The sequence below is a fragment of the Motacilla alba genome, chromosome 7, assembly GCF_015832195.1.
Source record: "Motacilla alba alba isolate MOTALB_02 chromosome 7, Motacilla_alba_V1.0_pri, whole genome shotgun sequence".
Classification (NCBI taxonomy): domain Eukaryota; kingdom Metazoa; phylum Chordata; class Aves; order Passeriformes; family Motacillidae; genus Motacilla; species Motacilla alba.
The window spans coordinates 30346257-30363801 of NC_052022.1; the positions used below are offsets into that span (position 1 = coordinate 30346257).

Consider the following 17545-nt stretch of genomic DNA (forward strand, 5'->3'; position numbering starts at 1 on the left):
TTACTTGTGTTCCTGGTGCTGAACTCCTGTCCTACACCAGGGGAATCCCAGTGATGCAATATCCCGCTCCCTGGTTGATGGCAGTGCAAGAAGAGAACATACCCCAAAACCTGGCTTATCTCCTGCTCTGCTCCTGGTTTGATTGGCTCTATGCTCCTTAAAGCTGTTTCACTCCATCCGTGTTCCTTACCACAAGCTTAAATGAGCTCAGATTGCATTTGGTTTGGTTCTTTGCCTTTTCAAGCACTTCCATTGCCCTGGCTGGCTCCTGGCGCAGCCACCAGGAAGGAGCAGCACCTGTCAGCCCCCCCAGGGGTAGTGCAAATACACCTGCAAGGAACACCTGCACGGAGTGGAAGCACCCGCGTTCCCCGGCCACAGGGAAGTACTTTAGCAGCTGAACACGGAGAGAGAGGAGGGAGGCAAGACAAAGGGAACTGAGAGAAACGCTCCCAGGACAAAAATCCCACTACACACCGGAGCTACACGTCACACTCCCCTACACCATTTGGTCAAACAAACCTGGAAACACGTTCCCTGACAAGACTATCTCTAAGAACAAGCCTAGACCATTGACAAGTGTCACCTATATACTCTGTGATATTTATATTATGTAAACAAGGTTGTGTGGAATTCTTTTTTTCTATTTTTTCCCAAAGATTAAGTGCAGATCCTTACTTAACACACCCAGCCTAAATCTACATCAGCATCCTCAGCTTTCAAAAAACCTCACTGACGCTCATACCTGACAGTACTCTGGCTCATCCTGGCCATACTGGAAACAGAGGGCTAAAGAAACAAAAATTCAGCAGAAAAGTTCCTGACCACAGACTAGAGTTCACATAGAACACAAAAATAAATTAAGTAGTGCACGGTAAAGCCAACAACAGCTAAATATTTTTATACATCAATTATATGCAGCATGAGGTAATATTGCTCACATTATGGAGGGAGATTCTCAGTTGGTTTTGTTTCTTTTGAAGAGATTGGATTTGTCCTGTGCGTATAGAAACTCCTGTAACGTAACACTGAAGTAACAGAGACTTCTGTAAAATATATATCACTATCAGATAGAAACACACACGCTCTTCATTACTTATGCATACCACAATTAAATAGGTAAGTGATTTGATTCTTAGGATCTAGCTGAAGATGATTATAGCAAGCCATCCAGATTTTTATGAACCGTTCGGTTCTCTTTCCCATCGTTGTTATCCTCTGATGGCGTGTATTGGGTCTGATATTCTTGAAGAATTTTAAAAACATCATGGTGTCCAAAATGTAAAGCTTCATCCATAGGAGTGTTATTCCACCTGCAAAAAGCAGCACAGAATTTTTAAGATCGGCACATTAAGCACAGAGCCAGAAAGCCCCACAAATCCAGTTCTTTACATACTGCACTAATGCAGTACATGCTGCAGTTCTTTACATACTGCACAGCCCCCATGCAGGTCAGTAACTGTGCAACTTCATTAAGCTGAGCACAACCTTTGAAACAATGGGTTTAGTGGTGCATTTTTCATTCCTGCTCAGTCTGCAGAACCTACAGAGAACCAGCAGGATCCCATTCCCCCACCTCAGTGGCCTGGCTCGATACATCCCACTCTTATTTGACAGGCACCTCTCCTCACCGGGACTAGGCAAGCGCTCCTGGAGCATCTTTCCTCCAAACCAGCAATAAAACCACTCACCTGTCTTTGGGGAAGGGATTCACTTTGCACGCTTCCAGCAGAAACTTGACAACATCCACGTGTCCTACAGGAAAAGCAGCTTTGTGAGTGCTGTACTTCTGTACATCCATTTACGTGCAGACAGAAGCAGGTATGCACAGAGACAGCAAGGGTGTGCTGAAGCACACAGACAGACAGACAGACAGCAAATGCTGTGTGAGGAGACAGTACCTTCTGCAGCTGCCACATGCAGGGCTGTCCGTGAGTCATAGTCTCTTTGCTCCATATCCATTCCTGACAGAGCAAACCTTAAAAACAAAATAAAATACAATAAACAGAGATTGCAGAGGCAAGCCTTAGGTAATTTAAAGCACCTCACAAAACTAGCACGGCAGGACACTGCCCTGCCACGAGAGGATGTAAGCAGCACCACGAGCACATCGTATCTTTGCTGATAACAAAAGGGGCTTTGGCTTTGAAAACCAGCTTAGTGCCTTAATTGCCTTTCTGCTCTTTAGATGTCAGAAATAAAAATAAATCATCTTTGCAGAAAACATAACAGTCAACACACCTGACTTTAAATCATACATGGACAAGTTAAGCCACATAAGGCAAAGTAAATTTATACCAGGTAAGAAAATCCCAGGAAGTCTCCCAAGTCTGGAAATGCTGAGCAGCATTAAGGGATTGGGAGGATTCTTGCTTCACACTGTGGTGCTCTGGGACAGCAGAGTTAAACTATACACCATTTATTTTCCCACCCACTGATTATATTTAGATATATTCTAGCCAAATTAATGCTTATTTAGCCTACTACCATTATTACCTTAAATTTTGCCAGATTCTCCTCCAGATTTAAAAAGCAAAGTTAGATGTCCTAACCTGTCCAACAACAATGTACATTTTCCAACCTGAATTTCTGTGGTACTCTCAGAATTGAATATTAAAGCAGGTCAGAGTACAGACAAGATTTTCTGCCATTGCTATAAAAAAATGGTTAAAGAAATTGTTTTACTGTGATCCAAAGAAATGGAACACAGTGGGATTCAGGATAGTGTGAGGGTACCTTTTTGACAGTTAGATTTGGGTCCTTTGGTTGGGTTTTGGGTGAATATATTTAATATCTAGCTCATGCAGCTCAATGTCCCCAACCCAGACACAGTGCACGTGCATGTTCCTAAATAAACAACAGCAGGAACCAAACAAGCAGCATTCCTATTCCCAAATTCCTATTCCCAAACCCCCACTGATTTTTACCTCCGGAGTGCAGACACGTCCCCTGTGTAGGCAGCAAACAGCAGATTTATCACAGACTTCACCTACAAAGAGAAATTAAGTTCCAGTTTACTGATCTTCTTCCTTCAAAAAGAAAACCAGTGGGGCCAGTCGGTCCAGTGCTTATGGACTTGTTAATTGTATCCCCTCACCTGACCACATTCTGCAGTACAGCTTGCTTTGTTACCAGCACTGCAAGGCCTGTCTTTCCAAGGCTGAAGTCCTTAAGGACAGTAAAAGAACTAAAACCAATGAATTTCTGCCCCGTTGTGGTAAAAAAAATTGAGTCTTGCTCTATGGGCAAACTGTGTTTCTCTCTCCAGTTGCCCAATGACACCAAGTATTGAATTGCACAGACAGCACCACTCTGCACAATTTATAAAACCATCAACTCCTCAAAAGGCAAACTCACTCTGGAAAAGTAGGATTACTTCTATTATTAACTGCAAAGATTCCTAATGCCAGGAGAAATCTATGTCAGCAGACATAAATTTATTTCAATGTTGCTCTTTTTTCTATGTATTACAGATTATCCTTGCATACATCCACTGTACACACTTTTGCTCAAATAAACCATTTTAAGCAGTGCTGTTACATAATAAGCAAGGTTTCCAGGCAGATAAAGTGGGATCTTTTTAGACAAATTTGGGCTTAAAGCACGACACAGGTAAAGTCTCTGGTAAGCTGTGCTTTTTCTCAGCTGCATTAATTATTTTAGTAAGAAATGATACTGTCAGGGTGCACCAACCTTGTCCCATGCTTATTTTTAATACATCCTGGCTATAACAACTCTGCAGGTTTTAACAAGAGCCAAAAATGACACACTAGATGGTTTTAAGTATCCACATCAGCTTCTTTCATAAACTGACACAGCCACTTCCAGGCACCATCTCACAGTAATTTCCAGTAAACTTTCTAAATGCTGCTTTGCTTTTTGAGTCTACGAAGCTCTGCTGCTGCCACCAGCCAAGTAACAGAGGTAAAAGAGGGAGCTGGTGCTGCACTGACCTTCTACAACAAGGAGGAGAAACAAACAAAATGAGAAATCCCCACCCACAAGCAAGTCTCCCACAGATTTCTGCAAGAACACCGGCGTGTCTGCACAGGGCCACGGACGAGCCAACATCTGCTCCTCTTCTAAACCGAAGCCGTGGAGCTGCTTGTTGTTCTGTACACCTCAAACAGGCACTGACGCAGAGAGAGACCGAAGGGCAAGGAGGCACAAAGCCAGGATGGAAATAAATACACAGGGGACACAGAGCCACCCTCACCCCAGCACCCACACACCCCTGCAGCTCCTTCCCAGTTTGCACTATGGGGGCTGCAGGATGCAGATCTATAGGATTCCCTCCCTTCTCAGGGCTGGGCTGTCCCCAAACCTGACTGGCTCCAAACGCTGCTCAGGCTCCCTCAGCTCTGACCCCACAACACCTTCAGCTGTGGCTAACCTGACATCTCACCCCGCACCCTCCTCTCCGGCTTGCAGAGGACTGGCATTGAGCGCTTCTACTCCTCCCACAAAGATCTCTTTGTTTGGGGTTTCTGCCACAAGCCAAACTTGGTGAGCAAGGCTCCCAGGCAGGTCAGCGGGGCCCTGCTCGGGAGGCAGAGCCGGCCACCCCAGAGGAGCCCCCCACCCCACGGCAGCTCCCACGGCCGGGCTCAGCCCCTCTCCAGCCTGCCTCAACAGCAGGGAAGGAGCAAACTCCTGGGGGCTGTCAAACCCTCCTGAGGGACACCAAACCAAACCCTCTAGGGGGTCACAACACCCTCCTGGGGGCCATCAAACCCTCCTGGGGGCCATCAAACCCTCCTGAGGGACACCAAACTCAGCCAGGGCCACCAAACCCTCCTTGGGGCCACCAAATCCTTCCAGACCACCAAACCCTCCTTGGGGCCACCAAATCCTTCCAGGGCCACAAACCCTCCTGGAGACCACCAAAGCCTTCCAGGGCCACAAACCCTCCTGGGGGCCACCAACGCCTTCCAGGGCCACCAAACATTCCTTGGGGCTACCAAACCCTCCTGGGGGCCACCAAACCCTCCTGGGGGCCACCAAACCAGGAAGGAGCTGCTGGCAGCAGCCAGGGCTGGGCTCTGCCCATGCAGGGTCATGGACACACGGACACACGGACTTGCATCAGCCAGGCCAGCAGCCACCCAGCCACTCTCCCTGGGCTTTCCATGGGGAGCACCACAGCCACCCTGAAACGCCGAAGCCTCTCACAGAGGCAGCAGCTGAAGGCAGGTGTGAAAGGGGAATTCAGCTCGATAATCTCTGCATTTCATCGAGATGATTCAGGCGTTCTCCTGCCCAGGGAGAACCCGCTGGGGCCCCGCGGGCAGACCAGGCTGGCAGCACTCCCACGGCTCAGGTCCTGCAAGTGATGAATGCTCTCCCTTTTCAGGGTCTGGGATGAGCAAAGGACACACTGTCTGACACAAAAACCATTTCAGAGGTAACTGGCCATTTTGGCTGGGCTTCTTGATGTTTCTGGGAAATGCAAATATATGTTAAAGTAATAAAATAAAAATAGCACGCATTCCTTTCTTCAAAAAACAACTTTCCAAGCGCAGCCAGAACCCAGAATCCTGGATTCAGCTGAACGTTTTGCTAAAAAGCGATTTTTGTTTTCCATAAAGATGGGACAAAAGGTAATTTGGAGTTTTCTGAGGCTTTGTAACACAATCACTTTAGATTACATCTCTCAGCAATCTGGGAGAGGTCAAAGCTGCTCCTTCCTTAAGATAAAGTAAAATCAAAGGTTACTTTACTTTAAAACTGAACTTAATAGATCAAAACAAAAACAAATACAAGTCCAGACAAAAATATCTCTGCTTGTTTACCTCAGAGGGAAATTTGTTCTGTGTCCAATATTAAAAGTAAAGGGATACAAAAAGCAGGAGAAACACAACAAATTCAGAGGGACAATTATTAGCAGAGTAATTATCCAAAGCTGGTCAAAGGTGAACTCAAACTAAAATAAGCCAAGTGTGGCCATGATAGCTGAAAAAATCCTTCTGGGACAACTTCCTCCTGCTTCTAGAGTGACTTCAATGATTTAATGGGAGAATTAGACTGGATTTGCTACCAACAAAACCCACCTCGACCCCATAACTGCACCCTACTGTAACAGCAGCATAGACCAGGCCAAAAAATGAACAAACTTCATAAGGTATGAAATGAAACTGCTCGGAAGGCAGCCATAAACAACAGAGGTTTTACTGAGTTCACGTAAAAAGCGAATTCAGTAAAATTTAGGAATCTGCAAACACAAAATACATTTTGAACTCAAAGTAAGAATATACCATCTCCACAAGCATCTTCAGGGTCTTCCTTAGCTTTGAAGAGAATATTAATCTAAGCAATGTATACACTAAATCACTATGTAAGAGGCTGTCATTTACAGTGAGAAAAGCTGACTAAGTGAACAGCACTTGCTGCCATAAGCTTTGTTATCTGGGCTGCCACAAAATCAAGTACAAATTGTCTACCAAAAACCTCACAGTACTAGTTTGAAGTAACAGGTTCACTGCAGAAAAAAAAAAAGCAAAAGGCAAAAGAAACTCTGAAGTGGCAGCAGCAAACAGACGATTCTGGGATTTTTAACTAGGGGAGAAAAAAAATAGTGAACATGACAGATGAGCTCTATCCATTCAAACTAAGTAGGGCACAAGGCAACTAATTTAAGTGTTTAGAGACTCTGCCAGTGAGTTTCTCACCAAGTGGTTCGTGAACATTCAGTGTTGGTGTTTCGATAACTGCACTGGTGAACAGAAGCTTCCCTAATGTTTAGAAACACAAAGTTTGTTTTTCACAACCTTTTCCTACTGCACGTACTTCCCTAACAGTGAAAATGCAATAAAAGGAGAAGGGACGGAGTCCCTTTGCTTTCTACGAGCTGGATGGATCCCACACTGCCACAGAGCTGCATGGCAGGACCAAACCCAGAGCAGAAACTGTTGCATCTTTCGTCAAACAAGAGGGAAAACCTGCATGCACTGAAGCAGAGGGACTTGGCAGCTCTCTTCTCACCACACCAAGAACACAGAGCACTGCTTGCTCAGCTACAGTGAGACCCTCTCTGTACAGCACTCTGAGCACTGGGTATCATCCTCATCATCCAGGCAGTGAAAGCAGCAAGGAAGGGTTCCTCAGAATACTCATGTCACTTAAAAGTAGAAATCAGTAACACAGTTTCACCATCATGTTAGTAGGTGTCAGAGGTCTTGGACTCAGCTGGAAGGATCCAAGTCCTGCTTCACACCAGAGGTGGCCAAATGGGCAATGCCTCCAGAGATACCTCTCCACATAATGGTTCTGTGAGTCTGTGGGTAAGGATGTGAGCAGCTCAAGAAAGAAAAATCAGGACTGTTGTTGCTCAAGAACTGCACTGAGGTCAAGTTAAAGCAAGGAAACGCCAGAGTTGAGAGCAGCAGGAAGTCACAGTGCTGCAGCAGATACTTCAGATAAACAGGGGGGACGAAAAGGCAAAAAATAAAAGGGCAAAACCACCATTCCACAAGCCCAAATGGACAAACTGCACGAGCCACAGAGCCAGCTACAAAGTGAAACTCGGTGTCAAAGTGACTCCTAGTCCAAAGCTTTCCTGTGGCAGTTATTTTGAACATCTCCTGAGCCTGGTTATGGTGAAAGTTTCAGAGAAACCTCCCTCAAGCAGCAGTGCTGACGTGAGCGGATGCACAGGGACAGAGGAACTGCAGTGGGGAGCACGTGGCCCAGCACACAGCAAGAGCATGGCTGTGCCCCCCTTCTCTGCAAGCACGAATGATTTGGGCACGACATGAGAGCTTTAGGGCTGGCTTTCAATTTCTCGGTGTACCAACAGGAAAAACTGAATTTAAAAAAATACAAGTCTAACTTCAGTATTAATATGCTGAAGTTACTTACGGCAAGTGAAATTTCAACAACATCTAACTGATCGGAAAGGCTTGGCTGGAATGTGGGAATTGCCTTGGTGCAGTATTTGTAACAAAACAGTCTTTCCTACCTGAGCTGCACACCCAAATCCAGACTTATTTAAATAATCTCACAATGGCTAACAGCAAATGCCCACACAAGACTGAGATAGAATCACTCCTCTCTCAAGAGAGACCAGTTTAGAGGATTTTTTTTAACTGAAGACAAGGGCGTCTACCACTGCCTGGCTCTGATGCCATCCACAGAAGACCTCTCCAAACCCATCAGAGACAGCACACTGACACTGTTAGGGGCACCAAGATGGGAAACTGAGGCCCAGAGATGGAGATGAACTGCTACAGTCTCGTGGCAAAGGGAGAGTGGCCTGACACCTTCTGCCCACTGCCTTCATCGTTAACGCAGAACAACCAAACCTCGAGCAGGAGCCAAGCCCAAGCAGCTGAGCACACTGTGCTCTGTCCTTGCCACGTGTCCCTGTCACCACAGGGCTCTGTCCTGCTCTGCCATCACTGCAATGCTCCGGCACGGCAGGGAGAGCCTCTGCCCCGCACTGCACTTGGGTCAGAAGAGAAAAGCCAAACAGCTGTGCATGTACAGAAAGCAAATCCTTCGGGAAAAATTAATTTAGCTCAAAGCTGGATTAATTCCATGAGAAGCTCTCAGCTAAAAAGGTCAGTGAATCTGGATTTTAATTTCCTACCATGTCCTGCTTCCTGAGAATGCTCCGCCCTCTATAATTTCTTTGAAAACATTACAGAATTAATATTCTGAAAAAAAAGTGTTACTTCCAACTGTATGTTTCTCCAGGTGGCTGAGCAATATAGTCAAGCTCTATAGTTTATAGTAGTGCTGCTCAAGGCAAGCCAAACAAGGATAAATAAACAACTCCCCTAAACTTTCCAATGCTCTTTCCATGATATTTAGGGATAACGCCACAGGTTAGCCTTCTGAAGAGATGTTCAAAATACTGAGAAAAAACCGGTTTGAATGGATATTGTGTGTCAGGAACTGTATCTGAATTTTACTGTGCACCAGACCAAGTGTGCTGACAGGAGACTTTCAAATATAACAAGAGTTAAAAAGGAAAAGCAGAGCTAGTTGAGAGAACACATGCACCACCATGCTCTTCTCTCACATCCCATTTTTTGTGCTTAAAATGGGATGCAGCATTTCCTCTCAGGGAACCCTGCCCTTCTGCCCAACTGGCTTGAAGAACAAAGTTATAAACGTTCCCCTGCATGGCACAGAGGTGCATAGATAAACTGGGATTTAAATTTCAGTGCCTAATGACACGTGACTGTCACACCAACCCCAGGGCCAGATGCACTGGGGCCTCAGAATGGGTCCCAGGTAAGCAGAGCTCTGGGTTATGTTGCCCAGGCTCCCTAGGAGAGCTGCACAGCAATGGGAATGCAGTCCTGCAGCTCTTCACCAGCGAACCAGCCCAGCTCTGTCTGGAAGTGTCCCCGAGGCCCGCTTCTCTGTGCCACTAACCCCCACGCTGCTGAGCACAGCTAATCTGCACCTGTGACAGCCTGGCTGCCTCCCTGGGCCACCTGCGCCCGCGCCGAGGGTGACACAGCGCAGCTCCCCACGGAAAACCCATCAGGTGGCATTTCCAACCCGCACGTCCCACGCTGCTCCCAAAATCCATCAGGTGGCATTTCCAACCCGCACGTCCCACGCTGCTCCCTCCAGCCAGGAGGCTCCGTGCTGTCCCACACTGGAGGCCACCCACCCTGCCTGGCAGGGGCCGCAGGAGCCCCGCGCACGCCCGGCTCTCCGGCCATTGTTCCCAGCACACGGCACAGCTAATCCGGCTCAGCGCGGCATTAGCTCGCAAGGCAGAAAATAGATTGTTAAGCTGCCCAAGGTGAGCACCCGTCCAGTGAACGGGGATTAATGCTCCCCAGAGGGACTCTGCCTATTCCCATCCTCTGCAAACGGCCAGGGGCTGATAAGGAAGGCAGGAGCAAAGAGTTTATGCGAGTCACGAGTGATTAAAGTAATAAAAGCTCCAAAATCAACAGGAATTCACTTTCACAGTAGCACTGTTCAGCTGCTTCTCCTAAAGCTGATCCCCTGATGAGGGTGACCAGGGTATGCAGCAAAAGGCAATCCCTCCTCCTGCTCTTCGGAAGAACTGTGGATTTTTGGATGCTTATTTTATCAATGGAAAACAATCCCTGAAACCCAAGATGCCAATATAAACTCTGAAACAGCAGCGGTGACCTGCAGATACCACGAAAAGCAAACCTAGAGCACAAAGCAAACCATTTAGTCATCCAGTTTTTACACACTGAACTTGTAACTCACCTATGCTGGAGCACAGGCTTTTTCCTGGCATGCAGGGTTTCAAAATAAAGTAAAAACAAACAGGAAAAAAAAACCTCAAACCTGCACAAAATGAATTTTGGCATCTCAACTCAGAAACCAGAATGCAAGTGGTCCCTAAAAGGACAAAAATAAACCAGGAATGGATCTGAGAGTAGAACACAGGGATCTATATATGTTCAGGTACTAGACAGAATCACTTATTTTACAAATAGGCCAGTTTTGCATTTACATTTAATTTTCAATAACTTGGAATCTACTCCAGTGTCCACATACAAGGCTATTGTTGGGAAAAAAATCCAGCTCTAAAAGAGACAGCCATAGTCTTCCTTTAAAACACTGATGTTCCACATAAAGGTAGGTTGTGCTTCATAGGGGAAGAAATCTCTGGTTTTGCAATTGAGCTTCTGCTTTGTTTCTCATGAAATCAAGTGGAACTTAAGGGTAAGTAAAGCACATATTTTACAAAGTCAAAACTAAGACTGATCTATAGATAAATATCCAACCAACCTCTAAAGCATCATCTCCATTTCACCTGCCCTGTCTGCCCCGCTCCAGTGCCAGCTGCCTGCCAGGACACAACTCCTAGACACAAGTGCCATGTTTTATTCACTAAATGAATCCCAGACTAGTTTAGGTGCCCACCTGGCTCTGAAGTGGTCTCAGAGCTTGCCAGTGAGGTTGTGTCCATGAATATTTTTAGGGATGGACAGTCCTTGAAGGCACTCAAAGCAGCCTCTGGATTAAGCCTCAGCATTACCCTATTCTACAGAAAACTCAGTTCCACAAGAACAGGCAATTTCTCTAAATAACTTCCTGAAGCACACACAAGTGAGGCTTTCAGTAAGTGATCAAATAACCCCACGTAGCTCTACAGCAACCCAACGCTGACTGCCTCTGACAGAGCCTCCTGCCCTGACTACAAACACAAGAATGTTAAGAAATTACAAACTTAGAATTCCTTGGGAGAGACTTTGTTCCCACTGCACTATAAATAATTAGAAGATGTGTGAATAAATTAATGCATATACCTTCATGCATTAAAATACTGATACATTTGAAAATACAGAGATTAGTTCCATAAAACTTACATTTCTTCTTGGCAACTTCCACCACCTCTTTAGGCTATTTTCTGCACTACTGATCCTTGTTTCCTCACGTAATGTGACAAAAGTGCAAAAATAACTCTAGAATCTGCTCTGCCATGTTTTAAAACTGACACAGGAAACCAGATTTTGTCAGTTTTTTTCCCAGTTCCTCTTCAACCCTTTGACTATCCTTTCTTTTCCTCTAGATGGTGCAAGGTCCTCCCTCTTCACAGCTGGGGACAGAGGATACCCAGCTCCTTCAGTTTCACCAGCCGTGGGTGCAGCGTTTATTTTTGGACTCAAAGCTGTCACAAGTGCCTTTCAAAGCTGCTACCACGGAGTTTATTTCTGGAGTGTCCCTGGTGGAATTAACTTGAAATGCTGTTTGCACAGCAATTATCCATACAGTTTGTGCTGTTGATATCAAACTAACAGACTAACAGAACGCTTATTTATTCCTCACTCCAGTTTCCAGCAGCCCTGCTCAAGCTCAACCCGTGCATGTACTGAAATACTGCAAGCTGCTTCTCCCATGAGTGATGTCTAGACTGCAGGCACACGAGAGGCTGTATTTTCATGTATCCAAACACAAAGCAGCTCTAAACCAACTGTGCTGCTAGCGCTGCAAAACCCTCAGGCGAGCCAGCACACTAGGTAGTTTTTACTTTTATTTAAAGCTGGGTAGAATCCCAGTAGGTTACTTAAATATCTTTTTGCAATTCAACTATTCACATTGTTTCAAAACCTAGCTGGTAGAGCTGACAATAAAAATTAGGTGGTACAACACTGACAATAAAGAATTTTCAATGGTCCTAAAAGCTTCTGTTTAAAATCCAAAAACATAGAAGTTTTGACTAGGTTCAGTTCATGAACACTGAAACAAGCCTGTACCGTAGCTCAGTCTTGGAGCTTGTCACAGAAGCTGTGCATTGTGAAAATGAATGTAAAAGCTGAAATGAAAGCTGAATGTAAAACATAATTAAACCAAATATATACACCCAAGGTTTGTCTTGACACCAGGACCCTTTCCTCAGCCTAAGAACAACAGTCAGTCTGCTTCACTGGCAAACAGACAGGCTAAGGGCACTAAAGGAGAAGTGCAGCTTTCACAGAGGGCAGGCTGAGCAGAGGTGGTTTGTTCCCCTCTTCCATCTGCTGGCATCAAATGGATTTCCACCATTCATATTTCTCTCTGATTCAAGCCTTTTTGAGATAAGTACTGGATTATGCCACCCAAAATTGCAAATAATTAGAGTATTGAAACCACACTTTACAGTAAACTGCATTTCTTCATCCATCTCTGCCTGAAGCTCTTTTTTTTGGTCAAATTACTTAAAATTAATGGAAGCATTCAAAAGCATCTAAAAATTATATTTACTAAAAATAAGCACAATACCATAAGAGTTTATCCCCCTTTTTATTCTCTGTTACTGTTCTAGTTTGCATAAAATTAAAAAAGCTTAAGGACACAGGAAACAGTAACAGTGAGCAGAAGGTACTTTTCCTCCAATCCCATTTGGAGCCAGGAAAGACAGAATTCATCTCTTCCAGCACCAACCCTGTGCTCATAAGATGGACATCAAGTGGACACAAATTTCTGGAAGGAGTTTGTAACACCTGTATTCCTCAAAACAACATACCTCTATCTGTTAATTCACCCTAAACACTATCAGACAGGAGGTGCAAGTTCTTCAACTGTCCAAAAATATTCTTTGATTCATACAGAACAAAGCAAGAGTCACAGACAGGACTGAGCTCAGTTCTACCATTAATTCAGCCAGTGCACGCTCAGAGATCATTACATTTAATTATTCTATTTTTCAAATGAGATATATAGAATCCTGTAAATGAAATTTGAAATCATCTATGTTTCCAATATAGTTTGTGATTCCATAGTTATAGGCTGCTTCATGATATCTTTGGTTTTACTCAAGTGCCTGAAATACAGAACAGCCCTCGATGACGACAAGCGAAACCTTGTTTCATGGCAACACACACTGGGAACGTGTAATGCCTTGTTATTTACAGTTCTGACTATTGATTAATTCTGAAGTATTAGTAAACTGATGCTGTTTAAATTACAGATAAGACTATTTAATTATGACGAACTAGGAGTTAAGTAATTAAACAAAATGTTTACTGGAGTAAGTGAAACATCTACTTACCTTCTGCAACTGAGATTCCTTCACAAAGACCATGCCCATCTATTCCACTCCTGAGATGTGCAAACCCCACAGGGTGAGACAAGCTGTTTTGGCCAGCCATGTTCCTGAACTGCCCCACTCCCACCTCTGCCTCCCCTGACGGAGGCAGAAGAAACAACCATTCACTAATCCTGACTCCAGAACCTGATCTCCAGAGGTGGAGCGTGGGTCACACAAAGCAAAGTGTAGCTGTATCCTCACACACGAGCCTCTCTCCCAGGAATCAGGGCATAACAACTCAATTTTACTAGAGAATATTACAGAGTATCATAAGAATGTCCATGGTGAGCGGATGGGGCAGTTTCTCCTTTCCAGTGCCATCATCAGGAGCAGGACAGCAGGAAATGCTGTGGGAAGCAGACTGGGTTTGTATTTCCCCTTTCTAGCAGAGAAAACCAATACTAACGATGAACTGGGCTCAAGGGGTACAAAGAAAAAAACTCCACAGAAATCAGAACTCAACATTCAGAGCCATTGACTCCAGCAGTATTAGATTACAGGACCCCAGGAACAGATGCTTCTTTAGTTGGAAGACACTTCCAGGAAAAAAAAGCCTGATATGAAGCATCAAGAACAGGTACTAGGATGGAGCCAGCCCATACTGCTGTCACTGATGCCCCTGAACGACAGATCATCCTAAATTTTTCAACACAGAAGGCCTTACAGCACCTAATGCTGAAGCTTCACCAGCGCTCAGATGACAATGCTGTGACTGGAGAGCTTCCCTGCCCCTTCCCATGTGTGCCTGGACAAACAGATGAACCTAGCAGAAGGGCAGCTGATCTCAAGAGCTCCTCACAGTTTCTTGGTCTGTCTTATCCTTTGCTTAATGCTCACGTTGGTATGAGCATATCCATCCCATCCCTTTATTTTGGGGATGATTCTGTTGATTTCAGAAGGTACAAATACTGGGAAGAGAGAGAAAACTTAGCACCAAAGCTGCCTTTACTAGATTACAGTGAGCATGGCTGTGCTTGCCTCCACCTGCTGTTTCCAATTTCTTCTGGCACCAATGGATTAACACACTTTTTGCTTTTGGAAACAACAGAATTAAGCACATCACTGAAAAGACACCCATAATATCAAGTGAGGATTGAATTATCCTTCACTAGACTTAAGAGCTAAGTTGGTTGATTCCACTTTTTTTGGTTTTTTTAAGAAGATCTTTCACGGACATCCATAAACTCATATATTGTGCCAGCAAGAGAAGTTCTTGAATGCCTAATAAAGAAAATTAAATTGGAATAGCAGTAGTGAATAATAGTGGATCAGGCAGTTCCACAGAACTGTAAATTAACAAGAAGGAGTCACAGAAAAACCTGGCCTGGCTCCCGTCCTACATGACCGAATGTGTTACTGCTGCATTGTTGGCCATGAACAGTATGACAAAGGAATGGTAGGTCAATTAATCCTTTCAACAAAATGTTTACTGGATCAAGTGAAAGATCTAAAGCATGAAGACTTCCACCCTTTAAGATGAAGACCAAGCAAATATTCATTTCTAGGCAGCATGCATTTGCCATCAACAGCTTGGATGGAAATACTTCAATGATGCCACCAATATCCAAAGCATCCAAGTTTTGTCAGAAAATGAACCTCTCAAAGAGTCTAACTTACTCCACACTGTGAAACATTTTCAGCAAGAAAACATTTTGTCAGCAGATAATGATGGCTGGAAGTTCAAAAACTGTAAAACAATTCTTGCAGTAAACCATCACACAAATGTTATACCTACTTTGTTAGCTCCTTTTCAGCCTTTTCAAAGGCTAAACCCCTGCTAACAATTCTGCAACAAAGAGTATTGGGAATATACAGAGAAACCTTAAAAAGGGGAACGAATGCTAAGCCATTGATCCTGGATGCAGGGAATAACAACAAGAGCCTTTGAAGTAATGGATATAGACATCACTAACAGTGCAAGATTTGGGACCAAAGGACTGGGATCAAGGGCAGTCACATGAATCCAGTGGAATGCTGATGGGTGTTTTAGTGACAGAGCTGTGTTAAGCAGACAGGACAAAAGGATGTCTGCCTTTTCAAGGACCTATTGACACCATTGATACCCACACAACAGGGTAGAGTGGGGCAATGCTCCCACTTCCCAGCCTGTAGGCACTCCACAATTTGTGGATGACAGTTCACTCTTAAATACAGGGCTTGGAACTGGAATCATAGCCAAAAGAAAGGAATTTGCTCCAGAAGGACGCAGGGCACCTGCTCTACCAACAGACTGACTCCACCCTACAGGTTGAAAGCAGGCTGGGGAAATCTTACCAGATGCTTGCACTCTACTCTGGTTGAGAAGGTTCTTTCTAAATACTAGGATCAAGTTTCTATAAATCTTCTTACTTTTAAGCTATGTATTCCATACCTTGCATTGAAAGGTATGTTTTCTTCATATTGAAAATATTTATTAGCTTAAATAAATCTTTTGCCTCCCTGCTTTTATCTTTAAACACTGCAAACAGTCATATTATTCCCCAGCAGCCTTGGTATATATGGAATAAAACATCCTCAGCTGTTTCAGCCTGCTTCTTTATGTTCTCAGTCATAATTCTTAATCCTGCTCTGCAATGGCATGAGTGGGGATTTTTTAAAAGACGTTTAATCAAAACAGTTTATTCTCAGATCAAGATCACATTTTAATTATTTGATTTGCAATAATTACAGGCTGGAGAATTTTAAGAGAGAGGTCCTTTAAAAGAAGTGTGAAATGTACTTTCCGTTCAGAAAGTAAAAGCTACAGATATAACCAAAAGCAGGTCTGAGAGTCCAAAAAAACCCTGATTATTGCATGAGTAATTCCTGAACAAACAATAAAGCTGCCTGCCTCAAGGAAAAAGCTGGACTAGTGAATGACATCAACAGGAAATGAGTAACATTATCTCTTCCTATCACTCCACTTCTGTTCTCAGTTCATTGTTTTGACAAGTGCTCTGATCACAAGGGGTCCCTACAGTAACATGCCATCCCTCAGCAAATAGCACTCTTCCACGTCTGCATTTAGCCTGCTGGGCTTCAATAGAAAAAGAAAGGGAATATGGCCTTTTCAAATCCCTAAATCACTTCATTTTCAATGACATAATGAAAAAATACTTAGAATCTGGTAGGAAAAATACAGCAGGAAGTGAAAATACTAGTTACTGCTGCCCAAGAGCCACTTTCACCTACGCCACTTCCAGGACTCTCTAAAAGCCAGCAATTACTGCATGATGGTAAGATCACATTCAGTGAAAACACAGAAGTCACCATCACAAGCTACAGAAAGGGAAAATTCCAACTGTAGGAAAAAAATTCTTTCATCAAAGCATTAAAGCACTGGGATAACTTAGCCAGCCAGATGATAAAACCTTATAATTGGAGATTTTCAACACTTGACAGGCAAAGCCCTTGAGCAACACAATCCAAGTGACACTAGATGGGCCTTTGAGCAGGAGGCTGGACTCTTGAGATCTCCAGAGATCCCTCCCAGCCTCTGTGACCTCGTGGTTTCCTTCTCAGGTTGCTTACAGTCACTAGTGCCCTCTGCACCTCATGCAGATAGGTTACAATAACTGCACCCAGCTAAGTAAATCTGACCTTTAAGGAAAGGTACAATATGAAGATAAATTTCCAATTCACAGCGTGCACGTGAGTTTTGTAAAACCACACGAAGGCACAGCTATGTGCCCGCTGAGTCAGAATCAGAGCAGAGCAGCAGCTAAAACAGGAAGCAGCACCTTACAGCAGACATGCTGCCCCACGTGCCTGCTCAGCACAAAATACATCAAAGCATGGTTGGCTGGAACATTTTGGAGGATAGGAAGACATTCTAGAATTACTTCCTTTTCCCCTTGTCCTTCCTTCAACCCCACTTCCTCATCAGCCTTAGTGCTGAGGTGTCAAAGTGTCTATTATTCTCCAAACATCCACCTGCCTTGTCCTCGGTCAAGCACCCATGCCAGCTTTATTGCCTCAATTAAGTCCTGTTCAAATTAAACTGGTAAAAAACCAAAATAAACACCCACCAAACTTGCCCCCACCACACTTCTG

General features: G+C 44.3%; 1 protein-coding gene across 1 annotated transcript in view; it reads right to left on the reverse strand.

Moving 5' to 3' along the window:
* Positions 1 to 981: 981 nt before the first annotated feature.
* GLS (glutaminase) overlaps positions 982 to 17545 on the reverse strand; it is a 60116-nt gene continuing 43552 nt past the window's right edge. The window contains exons 15-18 of the mRNA XM_038142191.1: positions 2928 to 2989; positions 1902 to 1978; positions 1692 to 1755; positions 982 to 1313 (exon numbers count right to left, since the gene is read on the reverse strand). Coding sequence (XP_037998119.1) covers positions 1157 to 1313; positions 1692 to 1755; positions 1902 to 1978; positions 2928 to 2989 — 360 coding nt within the window. The 3' untranslated portion in view covers positions 982 to 1156. The remainder of the gene's footprint in view (positions 1314 to 1691; positions 1756 to 1901; positions 1979 to 2927; positions 2990 to 17545) is intronic.